This window comes from Balaenoptera musculus, chromosome 13, assembly GCF_009873245.2.
Source record: "Balaenoptera musculus isolate JJ_BM4_2016_0621 chromosome 13, mBalMus1.pri.v3, whole genome shotgun sequence".
NCBI classification, from domain to species: domain Eukaryota; kingdom Metazoa; phylum Chordata; class Mammalia; order Artiodactyla; family Balaenopteridae; genus Balaenoptera; species Balaenoptera musculus.
Genome location: NC_045797.1, coordinates 58117428 through 58134119, shown reverse-complemented (window position 1 = coordinate 58134119; position 16692 = coordinate 58117428). Strand labels below are relative to the sequence as shown.

At 44.1% G+C, this 16692-nt stretch overlaps 1 protein-coding gene across 6 annotated transcripts in view; it reads right to left on the bottom strand.

Moving 5' to 3' along the window:
- Positions 1-7316: 7316 nt before the first annotated feature.
- The window catches only part of THUMPD2 (THUMP domain containing 2), a 45830-nt gene continuing 36454 nt past the window's right edge, over positions 7317-16692 (bottom strand). For 3 of the 6 annotated variants that reach the window (XM_036873608.1, XM_036873610.1, XM_036873612.1), the window contains 2 exons: positions 14808-14916; positions 7317-8274 (listed from right to left, as the gene is read on the bottom strand). In XM_036873608.1, coding sequence (XP_036729503.1) covers positions 7950-8274; positions 14808-14916 — 434 coding nt within the window. In that variant the 3' untranslated portion in view covers positions 7317-7949. Of the gene's footprint in view, positions 8275-10201; positions 10365-14807; positions 14917-16692 lie in introns of those variants that run through there. The other 3 variants (XM_036873611.1, XM_036873613.1, XM_036873614.1) reach the window with 3 other exon arrangements.

The window sequence follows — 16692 nt, the reverse complement described above, 5'->3', positions numbered from 1 at the left end:
GCTCTGTGCCGCATGACTCCATGCGTTCGAATGTCACAAAGGGAAAACGGGGAAAAAAAATTTCCCTGCGGGAAATAACTGTTGAACATTTTTTTCTTTTTTGGAGGGCATGGATTTGGTTAGTGTGAGGGGGAACTTGCTCTAGCATCCGGGGCCTTTCTGGCTCTGTTCGTCTGGTTGGCAGATGACTACGGAAGGGAATCTTCACGTGGGCCTTCATTTACCAAATCTACACTGAGTGCCTAGTATGTGTCAGAGACTGACTTCAGTACAGGGGATAAACTGTGAGCAAATCAGAGAGGCCACTGCCTTTATGGAGGGGCCCTTGTAACGGCTGGGAGACAGCCAGCAGGCAAGCGTGTCAGCCACATGAAGAGAAACGGAGGAGTGGCTAGGAGACTAGGCGTGAAGGGTGCCGTGGTGGCCGGCTTAGGTTGGGAGGCCAGGGATGGCCGTGCTCATACGCGGGCGTTTGAGCAGAGAGCCTGAGCTGGGTAGGCGTACGGGGAAATGTCCAGGGAGAGGGCCAGCAAGTCCGAAGGCCTGAAATGGGACAGAGCTTTGCAACATTCCAGCATCAGCAAGGGGCCAGAATGAAAGGGGGTGTGTTAGAGATGAAGTTAGAGGGGTGCCAGGGGCCAGGTCAAGACTTTGGGTTGTATTCTGAGGAAAATGGAAAATCACTGGAGGGTTTTGAGCAAGAGAGTGGTATCATCTGACTTACATAAGAACAAAACCAAAAAACCTCTGGCCCAGTGAATCACGTTAGTACCCAGAGGCCAGGACTGGGCATTTGGGGCCCCCTGGCAGAATACGTGGTTAATATGCACACTCTTCCAAGGTGCCCAACCTCAACTAGTGTAGACATATCAAGGGCAGGAGCCACAGAAGGGCAGCTAGAAGGATGGCCACTCAATGGTAGGAAAAAATGTGTAAGAGGAGGGGGATGGGCAGGGGGTGGGCAGGGGGTGGACCTGCTGTAATTGCTCTCATTTGTTACACAGTTGAGAAGGCAGTTACTTGCTGAAGGAACTTGATGAAAACTGACAATGTTAAATGATTGTGGCATTCAGGTGGCAAAATGACACTTCAAATTCTTGATTTTCTTGAACATGTTAAATTCAGAGGATGCAACTAAAAGACAAAGCTAACCACACCTAGGCATGTTTTCAGTTGTTTTTTTTAAACTCCCCACAAATCCATTCATTTTCACTCTCAGATACTTTCCTGGACTCTGTCCATCTTTCTCTCTTTGTCGAGCTTTTTCAGAGGGTGCTTTCATCCCTCTATTTCCAGAGGTCGGGGATAACCCTATCTGTCATACACTGGGACCTCTGGCTATCACCCTCCTGCTCCCTGCCTCTTCACCTAGAGAGCCGTCCCAGCAGCATTTCAGGCAAGGCCGCTTTACCAACGAGCATCCCCAGAGCCTGACACGCAGCACGTTCCCAGAGATGCCTGGCAGTCGAATGAATGAAGGAGCAAATGAATGAGCGAAAGAATAAGAGAACTGAAAAGGCTATAAACACTCTGAAAATACGTAGTGTTTGTATAACGTGCGTGAAAATACTCAAGATGTATTACCAAGATTTTTCTGTGAAGACCTCGCATCTCACCTAAGTTTTGTCCAAAAGCTTTCTTGCATAGCTCCTTGCACGATCATATTTACCTAATATCCAAGTGAGTGTTTCCTCTTGAAAAATCAATATATTTTGAATCCCTGATGAGGCTTAGTTTTCCAGGTTATGTAGAGAGTAGGTGTCTCCCCCGACAGCTGTCTGTCTCTCGCATGGCTCTCTGGGTGTCCCTTTGGTTCACTGTCCTCAGATCCACAGGCATCTATTTGTTATCTTCTAATAGGAGCCAGTTTAATTTAGTCCAAGAAATATTAACTGTTCTTGGTGGCCACACCCTGTGCCAAAGGGGGAAAAGTACTACAGAATACTCCAACTAGAAGATATCCTCAAACTTTGGAAAATTCTCAAAAAGCTTTATCGTCTTGTGCATTTGATATTAAAGCTATTTTAGCAGACACTGAAACCATGATTTAATTCTGCCAAGTACGCAAAGGTAATCAGAACCACTGCCTTTTAGTATGTCTACCACTGTCATTCATTTTCTACCTGCCATTTGCTGCATCTTGGTTACACACACAAAGATGTCCACCTTCACACATTTTTTTCTCCTAAAGATTCAAGTAAGGCTTAGGCACAGAATGAAAAAGACTGTATCGTTCAACATCTTTGAGAGGCCAACACATTAAAAGCAATTTTGGGTGGGAGGTGGCAAAGAATATAAAACAGACCTGGAAAATTCGGCAAAAGGATAAATGCAAAACAGATGTGAACATCTTACTGAGAATGAGATGGGCGGTGCCTGGAGGACAGGAGTGGGCTTTAGTAACCCAGGTGTGTGGGGCAGGGTCTCCAGCTGCAATCGACAGAATATACTCTAGGTAGTTTAGCAGAAAAGGAGTTCATTGAAAAAATATATTAAGGTGTTCAAGAGGGCAGGAAATTAGTCTGGGTGGCTACTCAACCAGGAACACCATCCGACTGACATGACAGGGCTGTTGTCACAATGACCCACTGCAGCCTCTGCTGGGTACCCACAGCACAGCTTGTACCATTGCTTTTGGGCCCTGAATGCTGCGCTCTGTCCCTGCTGACTCCTGAGGCTAGATGCTTCTGACACCCTTCCAGAAAGTAGATTCCATCATGGTGCCTGCTTCATTAGAAGGGACATGGTAACGGGCATCCCTCCCACTTTCACCCCTTGGTCCCTTTTTTCTGACTTTTGGAGAAAGATCGCCATCTACTGGTCGCTGGGTCATAACACACACAGCATCCTGCAGGGAGGCGTCTCAGCCTCTCAAGGACTTCTCTGCTGGCACAGTTAATTGAGTGTTGAGTAGCCCATTCCACCCTGCCCTCAGGCCTTACCTTTCAGGTGATGGGTAGATGTTATAAGACTAGAAATTCTGTGAGCCTAGGTCTATTGCCTCACACACACCACTGTAACTGAACTCTGGCGAAAAGCACTGTTGCCAGGAAACAAATGATAGTGAATAAGGCAATTTGGGAAGGTCATGAAAGGTGTGTCTGGTCTGGAGAATCCAAGTCCAGAGTGAGCAGTTAGTCCAGTGAGGACAAATTACTGCCCTCTCTGCAAGGGAAGGGTCTCCACTCTAACCCCCCTCCTCGATGGGGTATTATAACAAGTCTCGGGGTTGGTCACTGCTGCTGAAAATTCATCAGTGGGGGCAGCAGGCAGTTAGCCTTGATGAGAAGCCCTTGTTGGGCCAATGCATTATCTCTGTCCCTGAAACCATGGCCACTTTGTCCATGAGGCCTTTGAGCGAGGGTGGCTGAGGAAAGGGGAAGAAGGCACAGGGCAGGCAATCTGCCGCTTGAACACTTAGAACCTCGTGCATGGTGGGCATTCTTGACTTTTCCAGTGGTTAAGACCCAAAGACTCTCCCGCACTGGGGCCCGTTCTGAGATGTCCAGCCACATCCCTCTTCCCCAGACCTCCTCTCATGTCGCCGACCATCCTTTCGAAGTGGTAGCCACTGCCCATGACATGGTGGGTTACCTTCCTCCCAGGTCATCTCTCCTTCTAGGTAAAGTGTACAATGCAGACCACTCCAAGTTCTGCTCCCTGAGACGGTCTCCTTTCCCCATTGTCCCTCGGCCCCAAGTGGGGCTGAAATGCCTCAGCAGGTGCCAGCAAAGCTGGCAGAGCCATCTCCAAACCAGATTTGACATTTTTTCCTCTGGCAAACTGCTCATTGGGAATTCCCCACGGGACCATGGTTGTGAGGAAGGGGAGAGGCAGGCAGGAGGCGCCTGGCAGGATAAGGTCCCTGCAGCTCACGGGCACCATCCGCCATGTGGCCCCCAGTGCTGATATACACCACTCCCACCTGACGAGGGCGTGCTGCCCGGCTGGGCCCACTGAACTCCTGGCTTGGTGGATCAAATTGCAAGATGGGCAGTTTAGGTCACATGGTCACCCAGTCTCCTGTGGTCAAGCCCTCCATAGCAAGAGTTATTTCTAAGAGGAAAATAATTACTTGCATAAGAAAGCTTGGCTCTGCTCCAAAAGCTAAGAGGCTGCAGCTGCACTTTCCCTAGTGGGATCTGCTGCTGGCTCCACACAGCATCCCGGCCGGTCACAGCCACTCCGAGCGTAATTAGATCTCCTGGGTCCTGCTGGCAAAATGCAGAGCTGCTTACGGTGTGCCTGGATCAGCCAGAGAGCCCTCCCCGGCTCAGGCCTCCATTAAAAGTAAATGAGTCAAAGCAGCGGACCCCAGGCTGACATAGCTTGCCTTCAGATGCCAAAGCACTCCACTGAGCATCTGTGCCTCTTTCTTCTCGGTGGCACTAAGAGCTGCGGTTCATACAAAGAGACAGCATTGCTTTTGTTTGTCCATTTTGGTAGGCAGGGGGAGCCTAGGGGTATGTGACCTTGGTCCTCCAATAATAGACACCCTTAGCCCGTGGTTCGGAAGCCACTGTGCGGATTCTTTCATTGCCGAGGGGAACTGTTCCAACTACAGGCTCAGGAACTGGGGAAATTACCACGTGCTTTTTCACTGACAAAATTAAAACAGTCAGAAGTGAACTTCCACAGCCTTCCACCACCACATCCGCCCACCTTCCAGCATCTGCTCCCACTTACACTCTGTTCTACACTGCGTGTGTCTGTAATGGACATTAAATATTATTGCTAAGTAGGGGGATGATGTCACTGTAATGTGGACATTGGGTTGGATCACAAGTGATTTTTTCCCCCAGCACATTAATATTTTGTTCCACCAGACAAAAGCAGCCGAATGTGAAGGACACCAATAGGATGAGCTGAATGGAGGAGCTGCAGAAGAATAAGGTACTTTACGTAACGCCTGCTCACTGCGCCTTCCAGGTCTTGGTGGTTTGGCCACAGATTCTGTCTTAGAAGTGCTTGTTGTGTAACTCAGCAGCTTCTACCCTCCTACCAAATTCTAGCAAGCTGTCTTTGCCCTTTTCTTGGAAAGGTGGAATCCTTTATTTTCTGATGCATTTATTTGTTAGGTGTATAAAGTTTTTAAAAACTATGTTTGTTGGTGCTTTTGCTAGTGTGCAGTTTGCAAAGTTGGATAGGTTTGGAATGGTCTGCCCCAACCCTATTTTTTCCATAAATTGTTATTTTTAGTGCATGAGTTTGGGAATGAGAAAATGTTCAGGAGCACATTTATCCTGTTATGGCAGAAATGCCTGCATGCTTCTTCCCACTTGTAACCATGGAGAAATTATTCATGCTGTTATCGAAAGCTAATTCCTCCTCGTGTGGACCCATCCCCTTATTCAAGGACATGGCTCTGGCGTTTATCTCCCTTTTCCTAGCTCATCAGCTTTTTGCTTTTCCTGCAACATTCTCTTCAACATAAAAAAAAACATGCTGCTACTCCTTCCATCTTAAAAAAAAGTCATTCTCTCGACTCCACGTCCCCTGCCAACCTACTACCGCCATTCTTTGCTCCCTTTTCAGCAACACTAGTTGAAAGAGTTGCCAATACTCACTACTTCTGGCTCTTTTCCCATTTTCTCTGAAGCCCAACCCAGTGTGGTTTTGCTTCTTCTCCACGCCATCAAAATTCCCATTGTCAAGGTCACTCATGACCTCCTCATTGCTAAATCCAACGGTCAATTTCCAGTCCTTCTCTTACTAGGCTGGTTAGCAGTGTTTAATAGTTGGTCACTCCCTCCACCATATTCTTTGTTCATTTGCCTTCCAGGCCACCGCTCTTGTTTTCTTCCTGCCTCGCTGGTTGTTCCTTCTCAGTCTCCCTTGCAGATCCCTCTTCTGTTGGAGGAACCTAGGGCTCGGCCCGGCTCCTCTTCCTTTCTTTCCTCCACTCTATCCTTTGGTGATCCCATCCAGTTTCATGGCACCTTTATGCTGCAAATTCCCAAATTCCTGTCTCCAGAACAGACATTTGGCTTAAACTGCAGACTATATATTCAACTGCCTACTCAGCACCTCCACTTGGGTGTTTAATGCCCATCTCGAAGTGAGCAAGTCTGAAGCTAAACTTCTGGTATCTCCCACCAAGCCTGGACCTCCTGTAGTCTTCCCTTGAACAGTTGACTAGGAAACTCCACTGTTTCAGGTGCTTGGCCAAAAATCTTATAGTCATTCCTGCCTCTTCTCCACTGATCACGTCATACATCGAACACATCAGCAGATCCTGCTGGTTCTACTTGCAAAATATATCCAGAATCCAGCTGCCACTTACCACCTCTGCTGCTACTGCCCTGGGGCAAGATTATTGCAAAAAACTGGATTATTGCAAAAAACTCCCAACTGGCCTCTCTACTTCCCACCTTGCCTCCCTCCAATCGATTCACAACACAGTGGTCACAGTGATCCTGTAAAATGTATGTTAGATTGCGACTTGTTCAAAACTCTACAGTGGTTTTGAGTCAAAGCCTTCTAACAGTCTTCAAGGCCCTATGCGATCTAACCTGCCCCCCTGCCCCCAACCACTCACTTCCTCTTTAACCCCTCTTTCTCCCCTCCACTCACTCTACTCCAGCCACTGGTGCTTCTCTGCTGTGCCTCAAACACATCAGCCACCCTCTTGCCACAGGGCCTTTGCAATGGCTGTTCCATACGCCTGGACACTCTTCCATGTCCTTCACATATTTCCTCAAATCTCACATTCTCTATTAAGAATGCAGAACACTTGTCCCCATCCTCCTGTGTGCCCCTAATCACTGCTCTGCTTTACTCTCCCCCTGCAAGCCCCCTCCACTTATCTTTTAACCTATCAAATAAATTACCTGTTATGTCTGTCATTTGTTATCTGTCTCCCCCACTAGATTTAAGTCCTATGAGGGCAGGGATCTGTTTGGTTCACTGATATGCTCCAAGGGCCTAGAACAGTGCCTTGGCAGATAGTAGGTTTGCAATAAATATTTACTGTATAAATACGTGATAGGCTACAGTCCCACTGGGCCCACTGTGAGGTGCTCCCAGGTAAAAATACCACATATCACCTGTGCTGCACTCGCCCCACACTGACCAGTGGACCTTGACACTGGGCCTAGGTTACATGCCACACCCTAGCTGGAAAACAAGTTTTTGCTTCTATTTTGGAGAGGTGGGATTCACAAAGTGAGAATTTTCCCCAGTGTGGAAAGGTTGTTCAAATGGTACTAAAGCAGCCACAAAGCTAAGTCACTACATTGGGCTACTGAAAAAAACGAAATCATAGTTTTCATCAATTTCCTGTTTCTTTAAGTAGTGAACACAAGGAATGCATTCAATTTAAATGAGAGTGAGGTGACAATTTATTAATACTTTCACAAAAAAAAGTTTATCTTCCGTCATGTTGGAGGATATTGGCTTAATTCATATTATTATTCCCACTGATGTTTTACATAATATGGGACATATAAAATGTACTGCAAATAAAAGTTATTTTCATTCCAACAGAGAAGAAAATGACAGGTTCAAAAAATCAAGTTTAATATCAAAAGAAGTTGATATCAAAACATAAAAGTTTCTACATTTCAAAAAATGTGACAGTGAAAATATTACTAAACTTGTGATGAGTGAGATATACTTTATGGTGAGCCTCTGAAAACTTTTGCTTTGAAGTTGAATTTTCTGCTCATAAATGGTGCAAGCAGAGCAGACCTTTTCATACTCTGACAGAAGGCGAAGTTTAAGAGTCCTTTAGTTCAAATATCCATTAATTGTTCTTTGTCAGAAACACTCTTTAGAGTGTAAAACAGAAGCTCTTATTAAGAACAGGTGTCCAGCAGCCACGGCCCTGTCTTAGGGGGGGTCTGTTTACTTGGAAGCCTCTGGCACTGTCAAGATTCCAGAGACAACCATCTTCCACTCTGTACAGCTGACGTATAAGGACTTGAACCTGGCTTACAGCAGCAAGCCTGCTATTGCCCAGGGGAGTGCGACTTCTTGTATTTGTATATGAGCGCATCTGTTTTTCCAAGGCTAACTCTGTAGCATTCCACTGGCACCAAAGAGCCGAATGGTGGCATTCTGTCCAAGCACTCCTGGTTACTGGCTGCAAATGAAGATGACACTGGCTCTGATATGGCAGCTTTTTCTTCAGGATTCAAGCACTCTGTGCTTCCAGGTTTATCTGTGCGGCTGCCCTTGGAATTCAAAGGGACGCTGCTCTCTTCACAACCTTTAAGGCGCCTGTGGTGATCTTCGCTAAGCAACAACACAATGGTCCCGCCAACACAAAGCACTCTGTGACCAAAAAAAATGGTAATTGGTAGGAGTATTTCCCCCTTTGTAGACAACACACAATCCCACTTTGTTTAAAATACTTGCTGTTTTTAATTTGAAATTTAATTTTATCTATTTAAATGCGAGGATTTTGATAATTAGGTAGTATCTTCCATAATGCATATTCATTATAGTAATTATGAAATCACTAGTACAAATCTGCTTTAATTATCTATTTTTACTCTATTTAAAAGGCAAGCCTCAAAGTAATTTGTAGGCACAGTTTAATAAATGAGTGTACAAAGGAAAAGGCAAATGAAAGAATCCTGAGGAATCGGCGTATGTGAAAGGCAGCAGGCTGATGGCAGAAGAAAGCCACCAGGAAGGAGTGAGGACATGAACAAAGAAAGGCAAAAGGGAAGATCAGAAAAAGAAGGGAAGACCTTGAAATGTCAGCTTGTGGAGGAGAATTCATTTTCTCAATCATCTGACCAAAGTCTGTATGGCACTTCTGTGGAAAAAGTGATGAAGGACATACTGTCCCCTGAGTTGCTGAAGAGAGGACTGAACAGTGCGAGAGGGAGGCAAGGGAAGAGTTAGAGAGTGAGGTGCTGCGGGAGCACCTCAGGTGGGACCCACACCCGGGCACTGAGCGTGGGGAAAACCCCCAGAGGATGAGAGCACCTGCAGCGGGTGTGAAGGCCAAGCAGGTGCGGGCCGGGCGAGGGGCAGGGAGCGACTAGAGCAAGGGGGGTGCTGGAGGCCGAGAAAGGAGCGAAGACGGGGCGCAGCGGAGAGGAGGCGGCACTGAAGGTACTTCGGCTCAAGGGCAGGTCAGAGGGTGGCGGGAGGAGCGGGAGGGGAAGAGCTCTGTTTGTAATGTGCCGAGCTTGGGGGCCGACAGACAGCTGGACATCCAGCCTGGAGGTGATGAGAAAGACCAGGGCTCGAGGTGGAGATTTCACAGTTTCCAGGAGTAAATGGCAGATGAAGCCATTGTGGGGCATGAGATCACCTGGGGTGGCAGAACAGAGAGAGGAGAGACAAGGGGCCGAGGAACAGACTTAACATTCAAGGGAGGAGGAAGAGCCCATGAAACAGCCTAGGAGAAAGTCTGGACCACGGTGATGTCATGGAAGCCAGAAGAGTAGAGTTTCAAGAAAGGAATGAATAGTCTCAACAGCGTCAAATGCTACAGGACTAACAAGCGATGAGGGTATGAGAAGTTATTAGTGAGCCTGGGGGCAGCAATCTTAGTCGAGGGCAGGAGCCAATGCTGGTCCGCCGGAGTCAAGGGGGGGAGGGAAGGTGAGGTAGCAGGGATGCCGAGTGTAGACTTCTCTTTGAAGAAGCTCGGCTGTAGAGGTAAGGAAACCGGGCGACAGCTAGAGGACCAAGACTTAAGGGAAGCCCCTGCCACACCCAGCAAAGACATCAGGAGCTGAAGGAGCTGTCCCTTATCTAAACAGTCAGACCGTCTAGATGAGTCTGCCTCCAAACGACGTCACAGATTTGTCCACTTCCTCCTATGCTCGGGCTCCTCCTGCACTAGCGCAACCCGACAGGCCTGGTTCCCAGTCTCGTCTCCATCTCCCCCACCTCCCCTTCCCAGTTTCCACACAGGACACAACTGCAGATCCCTGAGACCTCTCTCTCTTCCATTATACTTCAAAGAAACTCTCAACTCCCACTTGCTTGCTTCCCTTTGCCCACTATGCTTTCCACGCACCAGCCTCCCTTCTGGCCTCAGGACGTCCAGCCCTGTTGTTCGTGTGGCACTGACACCCACCCCCTTGTGCGCTTCTCATCATTCAGGTCCCAGAGCTCAAACACCATCTCCTTGGAGAGGCCTTTCCTGAGCATCTATCTCAGGTAGCCACTGCTTCTCTCTTAGTCACTCTCTGGCAAAAATGTCCTTTTTAGTTTCCTTCATGGTATCAATCATGATCTGAAATTATCCTGTTGATTTATTCATGATCTGTCTTCCCACGCTGGAGTGCCAGCCCCACGTGGGCAGAAGCTCTGTCCTGTTCACAGCCAAAGCCCCAGTGCCTAGTACAGCGGGTGGATATGCAAGGCCACAGAAGTGTCCTGGGAAGGGATGGCTGGATCTGGAAAGAACGAGGAGATGAACAGGTTGAAGATAAGAATGAGAATTGGGCAGAGAACGATCCATGAGGAGGTAGGAACCAAGGGGATAAACCCAGGCTACTGGGAGAGGAGGGGGCGAGATGAGGACAGATGTGGCTGTGCCAGGGGACAGAAACAAAAACCATACAAGTATCTCTAAACACGCAGGAGAAAACGTCATTAAGATAATAAGTGAGATATAACTTTTTACCTACCACATTAACAAAAATAAAAGGACTACCATACTTAGGATGGCAAGATTAGGAGAAAATGAGTACTCCCAAAGACAAAAACTGCTATAACTTTTTTGACAGCAGTTTAGCAATAATGTATCCAAAATATGGAATGTACATAACCTTTGACCCAGCAATCTCACTTCTAGGAAATTATTCTAAGATATAAGAGTAGAAGCAGGAGCAGTAGTATAATAACAGTGACAATAATGGCAGTGACAGCTAATATTTACTGAGTACTTATTATGTGCCAGCCACTGTGTCAAATGCTTTGTATTATATATCATTTAATCCTCAGAATTCAAGTATATTCTGTTAGCACAGCCATTTTGCAGATGAAGAAGCTGAGGCACTGTGGTTTTAAGTAACTTGGTTATTACAGTAAGTTTGAAAAACTGTTAGGTGCAAAGATGTTCAGAGCATTGTTCTTTATTAAAATGAAAAACTGGGAGTCACCTAAATGCTCATCCCTATTATGTATACGGGCTACATAATGGTGTATCATGTACATTATAACAACTGATCAGAAAGGAGATTCATGACATATTTTTTGAGTGGAAAAAAAACAAGGTTATACAGTGCAGTAAATTAAGGATGATCCTATTTATGTATGTATGGCTAGAATTGAAAACATGTTATCTATTTGTGTGTATGTCCATGGAACAATGTCTAGCAGGACATTCACCAATTAATTTATTGTAAATTTTTTCACATAATGGAGAAAATAAGAAAGTAAAAATCACCTGAAATCCTGCCACTCAGAGATGAACATTTTTGATAAATGTTCTTCTAGGCAACTTGCCATGATCATATACATAATTTCTTACTAAGAAAGCTATTCAGAAATTATAAAGCAACATTTCCCAAATTATATTCCTCTGAACACTAGTGTAGTATGAGAGATTAATTCTTGCTAAAAAAAAAAAAAAAAACCAACAAGAATTATGTGGTCAATAAGTTGGGGGAAACTCTGTATCAAACAACACAAAAGAGATTTCTCTTTTGCAATGTGAACCTGCAAGACTAAGGGTAGCTGATACAAATACCCAAATTATTTGAACTTGGAAGGCATTAGGCCTTAACCTTCTACCAATAATCTCTGTTCCAAGTCTGGTATATTCATTTTTTTTTTTTAAATGAGGTTTTTTTTTAAACATTAATTAATTAATTTTTTGGCTGTGTTGGGTCTTCGTTGTTACGGGCAGGCTTTCTCTAATTGCGGCGAGCGGGGGCTACTCTTCGTTGCAGTGCACGGGCTTCTCATTGCGGTGGCTTCTCTTGTTGTGGAGCATGGGCTCTAGGCACACGGGCTTCCGTAGCTGTGGCTCGTGGGCTCAGTAGTTGTGGCTCGTGGGCTCTAGAGCGCAGGCTCAGTAGTTGTGGCGCACGGGCTTAGTTGCTCCGTGGCATGTGGGATCTTCCGGGACCAGGGCTCAAACCTGTGTCCCCTGCATTGGCAGGGGGATTCTCAACCGCTGCGCCACCAGGGAAGTCCTACTCACTGTTTTTTGAACACGCTTTTTGCTTCACTATTTACTCAAGAAATACTCGTTGACTATCTGTATGTATAAAACATGGTGCGGTCTCCTTTTTTATTCTTTGCAAATTTCTAAATTTCATTGAAATCATGTTCTGCCATGAATCCACCTCAAGTCTTTTGGGGATGTAGTGACTTCTTCCTTCAAGCTTATTAGCAAGTTTAATTTCTAATTTTGCTCATCTGTTTTACATGGTTATATTTGAGAGGAAAGCACAAATATTATACTTCTCTGAAGCGCTTTGCATACATGAAATTGTTATTGCTGAAATAAATTGAAGGAGGAAATAATTGACCAGAGCAATTATCTGTCTGGGAATTTAAAATTCTGATTGCATGTTCCTTCTTGAAGAATCCAGTTCTGTTTTACGTTCAGGGCCAACTATTTCCATTGCCTATTGTAAACAGGTTTACTGACCTCTTGTATTTTTTCTTATTTTTACTAACACAATTCCCCTCCCTTCCCTTCCATTTTCTATCTAGAGTCTTAAACTATTGGTAAACCACTGGGAAAAAAAGGTATGTGTACTTATATATATTTATATATATCCCCATCTGCTTTCCCAAAGCATTGGAAGTGGTTTACACTAAATAAGAGCTAACAGTTAGCACTTCTAGGTGCCTAGCACTGTTCTAAGAGCTTTTTTTTTTTTAAAATAAATTTATTTATTTATTTATTTTTGGATGTGTTGGGTCTTAGTTTCTGTGCAAGGGCCTTCTCCAGTTGCGGCGAGCGGGGGCCACTCTTCATCGCGGTGCGCGGGCCTCTCACTGTCGCGGCCTCTCCTGTTGCGGAGCACAGGCTCCAGACGCGCAGGCTCAGTTGTTGTGGCGCACGGGCCTAGTTGCTCTGCGGCATGTGGGATCTTCCCAGACCAGGGCATGAACCCGTGTCCCCTGCATTGGCAGGTGGATTCCTAACCACTGCGCCACCAGGGAAGCCCTCTAAGAGCTCTAAATCCGCTGACTCCTCAGGACGATGCTGTGAAGCAGGTACTATTATTTTAAGACGAGGCCCAGGGTGGTAAAGCAACGTGCCTGTGGCGGAAGAACTACTGAGTAATAGCGCCAAGATCACAGCCCAGGTGTTCCGGCTCCAAAGCCGGTGACCTTTACCACTACATTACACTACACGGCCTGTATAAAACCTCAAACCAGAAAAGTCAAAGGCCAAACGATAAAGGCTGAGGGCAGGTGGCAAGGAAGCTCGGTCACAGGAGCAGGGAAAGTTCCTCATGTCCAAATACATAAACTTTGAACTGATTCTATGCAGGCACCTGAATTATGGGGGAAATCTTGAATGTCTTCCTGATTCTCAGGTAAAAATGTAAATTTCCTGAAACAATGTGAGGGCAGTCATATCTATTACTGTCTCATTTACAGTCACCTAGAACAAAAACCAAAACTGGTCTAGAGAAAGTGAGGCTGGTCTAATTTTACTAAAGCTGAAAGGACTGTCTACTCCAAACACTGCCCTCCACTGACTTGTGGAAATGTTGAAAATACACAGCACTAGATCGTCAGGTAGGCTAAGCCACCATCTCTGGTGGAAAGCTCAGGTTAACTGTAAATTTCCATATTAAGTGTAACATGCTCCCAGAGTAGTATCTCACAACGAGCTGGCTTCATAGCATACCTGGTGAGCTACCTCGCCAGCAAAGGCTGTGGTTATTAACCCTGGTGGCACAACAGAATCACCTCGGGGGCCATTAAGAAATACCAACGCCCAGATTCTACCCCGGACCAGTTAAGTCAGCCTTGGTGGGGAGGAGTGGAGGATGGACATCAGTATTTTTCAGAAGCTCCTGAAATGATGTTAAAATGAAGTCAGAGTTACAAAATCTCGAGGGGAATGTGCTGTCAGGCAGAAGGGGATATAGGAGCTCAGGAAATGTCTGAACTACAGGTGCTGAGATCCCAGGTGATGTCATGAGTTAGGTAACTGCGTAACAGGGTTACATACAGGCTCTTGACCGTGTGTGTTATCCTGCACCATCAAATGCTCAGTTGAGACAATTTAATATGAACTGACTCCTTATCCATGTCCTTTCATTCCTCTGTGAAAGGTTCTCCCTTTTATCAACTGAAATGATCAGGAAAATACATATTCAGGCCTCACTGTTTGAACCTCTCCAAGAAATACTTTCCCTGAGGTTGACCTTAGAAACACTACATGAATAGCACCTTTGCATTTAACAATCAACAATTGAAGGTGTCCATTCTATGTGACTGAATGTTCTGTATGTAAATTCTGTTCTGTTGCTTAGTAGCGCTGTGATCTTGAGAAAGATAATCTTTTTGGGTCCCAGGTTCTCTCCAGTAAAGTGTAGGGGATTAACACATAGGAGGCAGGGTTTTGGGGAGAATTAGAAGTAAATATGTAAATTAACTAGCTCAGAGACTGAAATATGTCATTGTTTTAGATATTCAAATTTCAGGTAATAATGAAAAATTAATATCTTTTTCTGAATAAACTTATAGTATGATGATATAGAATAACTATTTCAATTATAAACTTCTGATTTGAAACCTTAGAAAATTAAGCTATAAAAACTGGGAAATTACTAAAATGCAATCAAATCTTAAGAGCTACGATACATTTTGGTTAAATGCCCAATAGCTCAAAAATTATGGAAATAAATTCAACAACTTACCTTTCCATTTCTTGTATAATGTGTTTGATGTCTTTTCCTAACTTAAACTTTTTCCCAAATGGAATATCGGAAATAATAATATCGACACTTTCTGAAGGCAATGGCAATTCTGAAACACAAAAATGAGAGAATCTTATTACAGTAAGTTCAAACATTTGCAACCTAAATATGAGAAAACTGAAGTACACTGGATTATTTTTGCATATTAAATAAAATTTAGGGTTGCTAATATTGTTTCTAAGGAATTACAAGATCCTGAAAGGCTTTCATAATCACTAAAGATAGATGGCATAGCTGTTGTATTCCGTTCTTTGAAAAGTGATTTTTTTGGGTATTGATATAAAATATGACATAAGCAGAATTTTAAATTAACCAGAAAATTCAACTCTTTAAACATATTACATGAATAGATAATTACTAGATCCAAGAAGAAATATATTAGGATGTCTAGAAAGACCTTTTACAAAATTACGTCCTATAACTTTCATTTTTCTTTTCATGATCATATATAAAATTTTGCATGTTGATCTATTTGTTTTTAAGAGAGGTGGCCCATAGCTTTCATTGTGTTTTTAAAGGAGACTCAAAGGGTTAAGAACATCTACTTAAGTCCTAAGACTAGAGAAAAGGCTAAATAATCAATAATCAACAAAATGAATATCGTCTCTAAAACGAAATATAGTGTTTGATTATCAAATCTAAATTTCCTTCTCAACTTTACATCTTATTCTCAGAAATCAGATTACCATAAGGTAATCTTACCTACACCCAATCTTAACTTCCACATTTTCTGAGTATACTTTGCACTTTCCAATTATTTTACTTCCACCACCATCTAAACTAAGTTAGATAATCATTTTTATTTTGGAGAGCATCTAACTCTATAGAAGCACAATAGAATTTAAATAGTCTTTACTCTCCGAATACAATACAAATTTTTGTTGGCGGGAAATTTAAAAACAAAATTAAAAAATCCTGTTATGTGGGAAAGTCTAATGAACACTTGCTAATCTTTCCTAGTTCTGACCTTACCTGAGATTAGGAGAAGAGCAGGTTGTTAAAAAACAAGTAATGGGATAATATTCTGTTCGGACTAGGCAGGAAATCTTTTCTCCAGGTCACGTTTTGACTTCATGCCTTTGGTTTTAGGTTACTGATATAGGACACATCCATTTGAACACTGTTAACTATACTTTTTGTGAAACTACTGAAGACAGTGAACAGACATGGTTATCAAACGTTTCTACACGAGGAACCCGGCAGTAACTTACTCCTGAGATTGAGCCCAAGTCTTTTGTCTACTTACACACACACTCATACATGAGTTGCCCATCTTCAGATTTGGTAACATTTTTTCCCCTTCTGGTTGGTGTCTATTTTTATTTGCAACTTTTCTACTCTGTATCATATAATTTGCTGAACTCCTTTAAATCATTTTAGAAGCTGAAGGAATAAACTTCACTGAGATAGAAGAGAGTAACTTTTTACAAAGTTCTAGAACTGAGTGGTGTCATCTTCCAATAGAACATCAAATAATCTGAACTTCTGTTGATGTGGCTTTTGTTGTGTAGGCTCTGGCATCAGACAGCTTGCATGTGGCTCTGCCACTTACTAGCTATGCGACTTTGGGAAATTATTGCTTCAGTTTTCTCATCTGTAAAATGGGATAAGACTACCCATCTCAGAAGTTGACAAGCGAGGAACTCACAGAAAGTATCTAAAACAGTGCCTGGCAGGTAATGAGCACTCAGTAACTGTCAGCTATTGTCATTACTTACAATGTCCTCTCTGAGGTGTATAAGGAGATGACAGTCAGGCGGAGACCAGTGGGTCAGAATCCTTCAGGGAAGCTCTGCAGAACTTCGCAGTTCCTTGTCACAGCGCC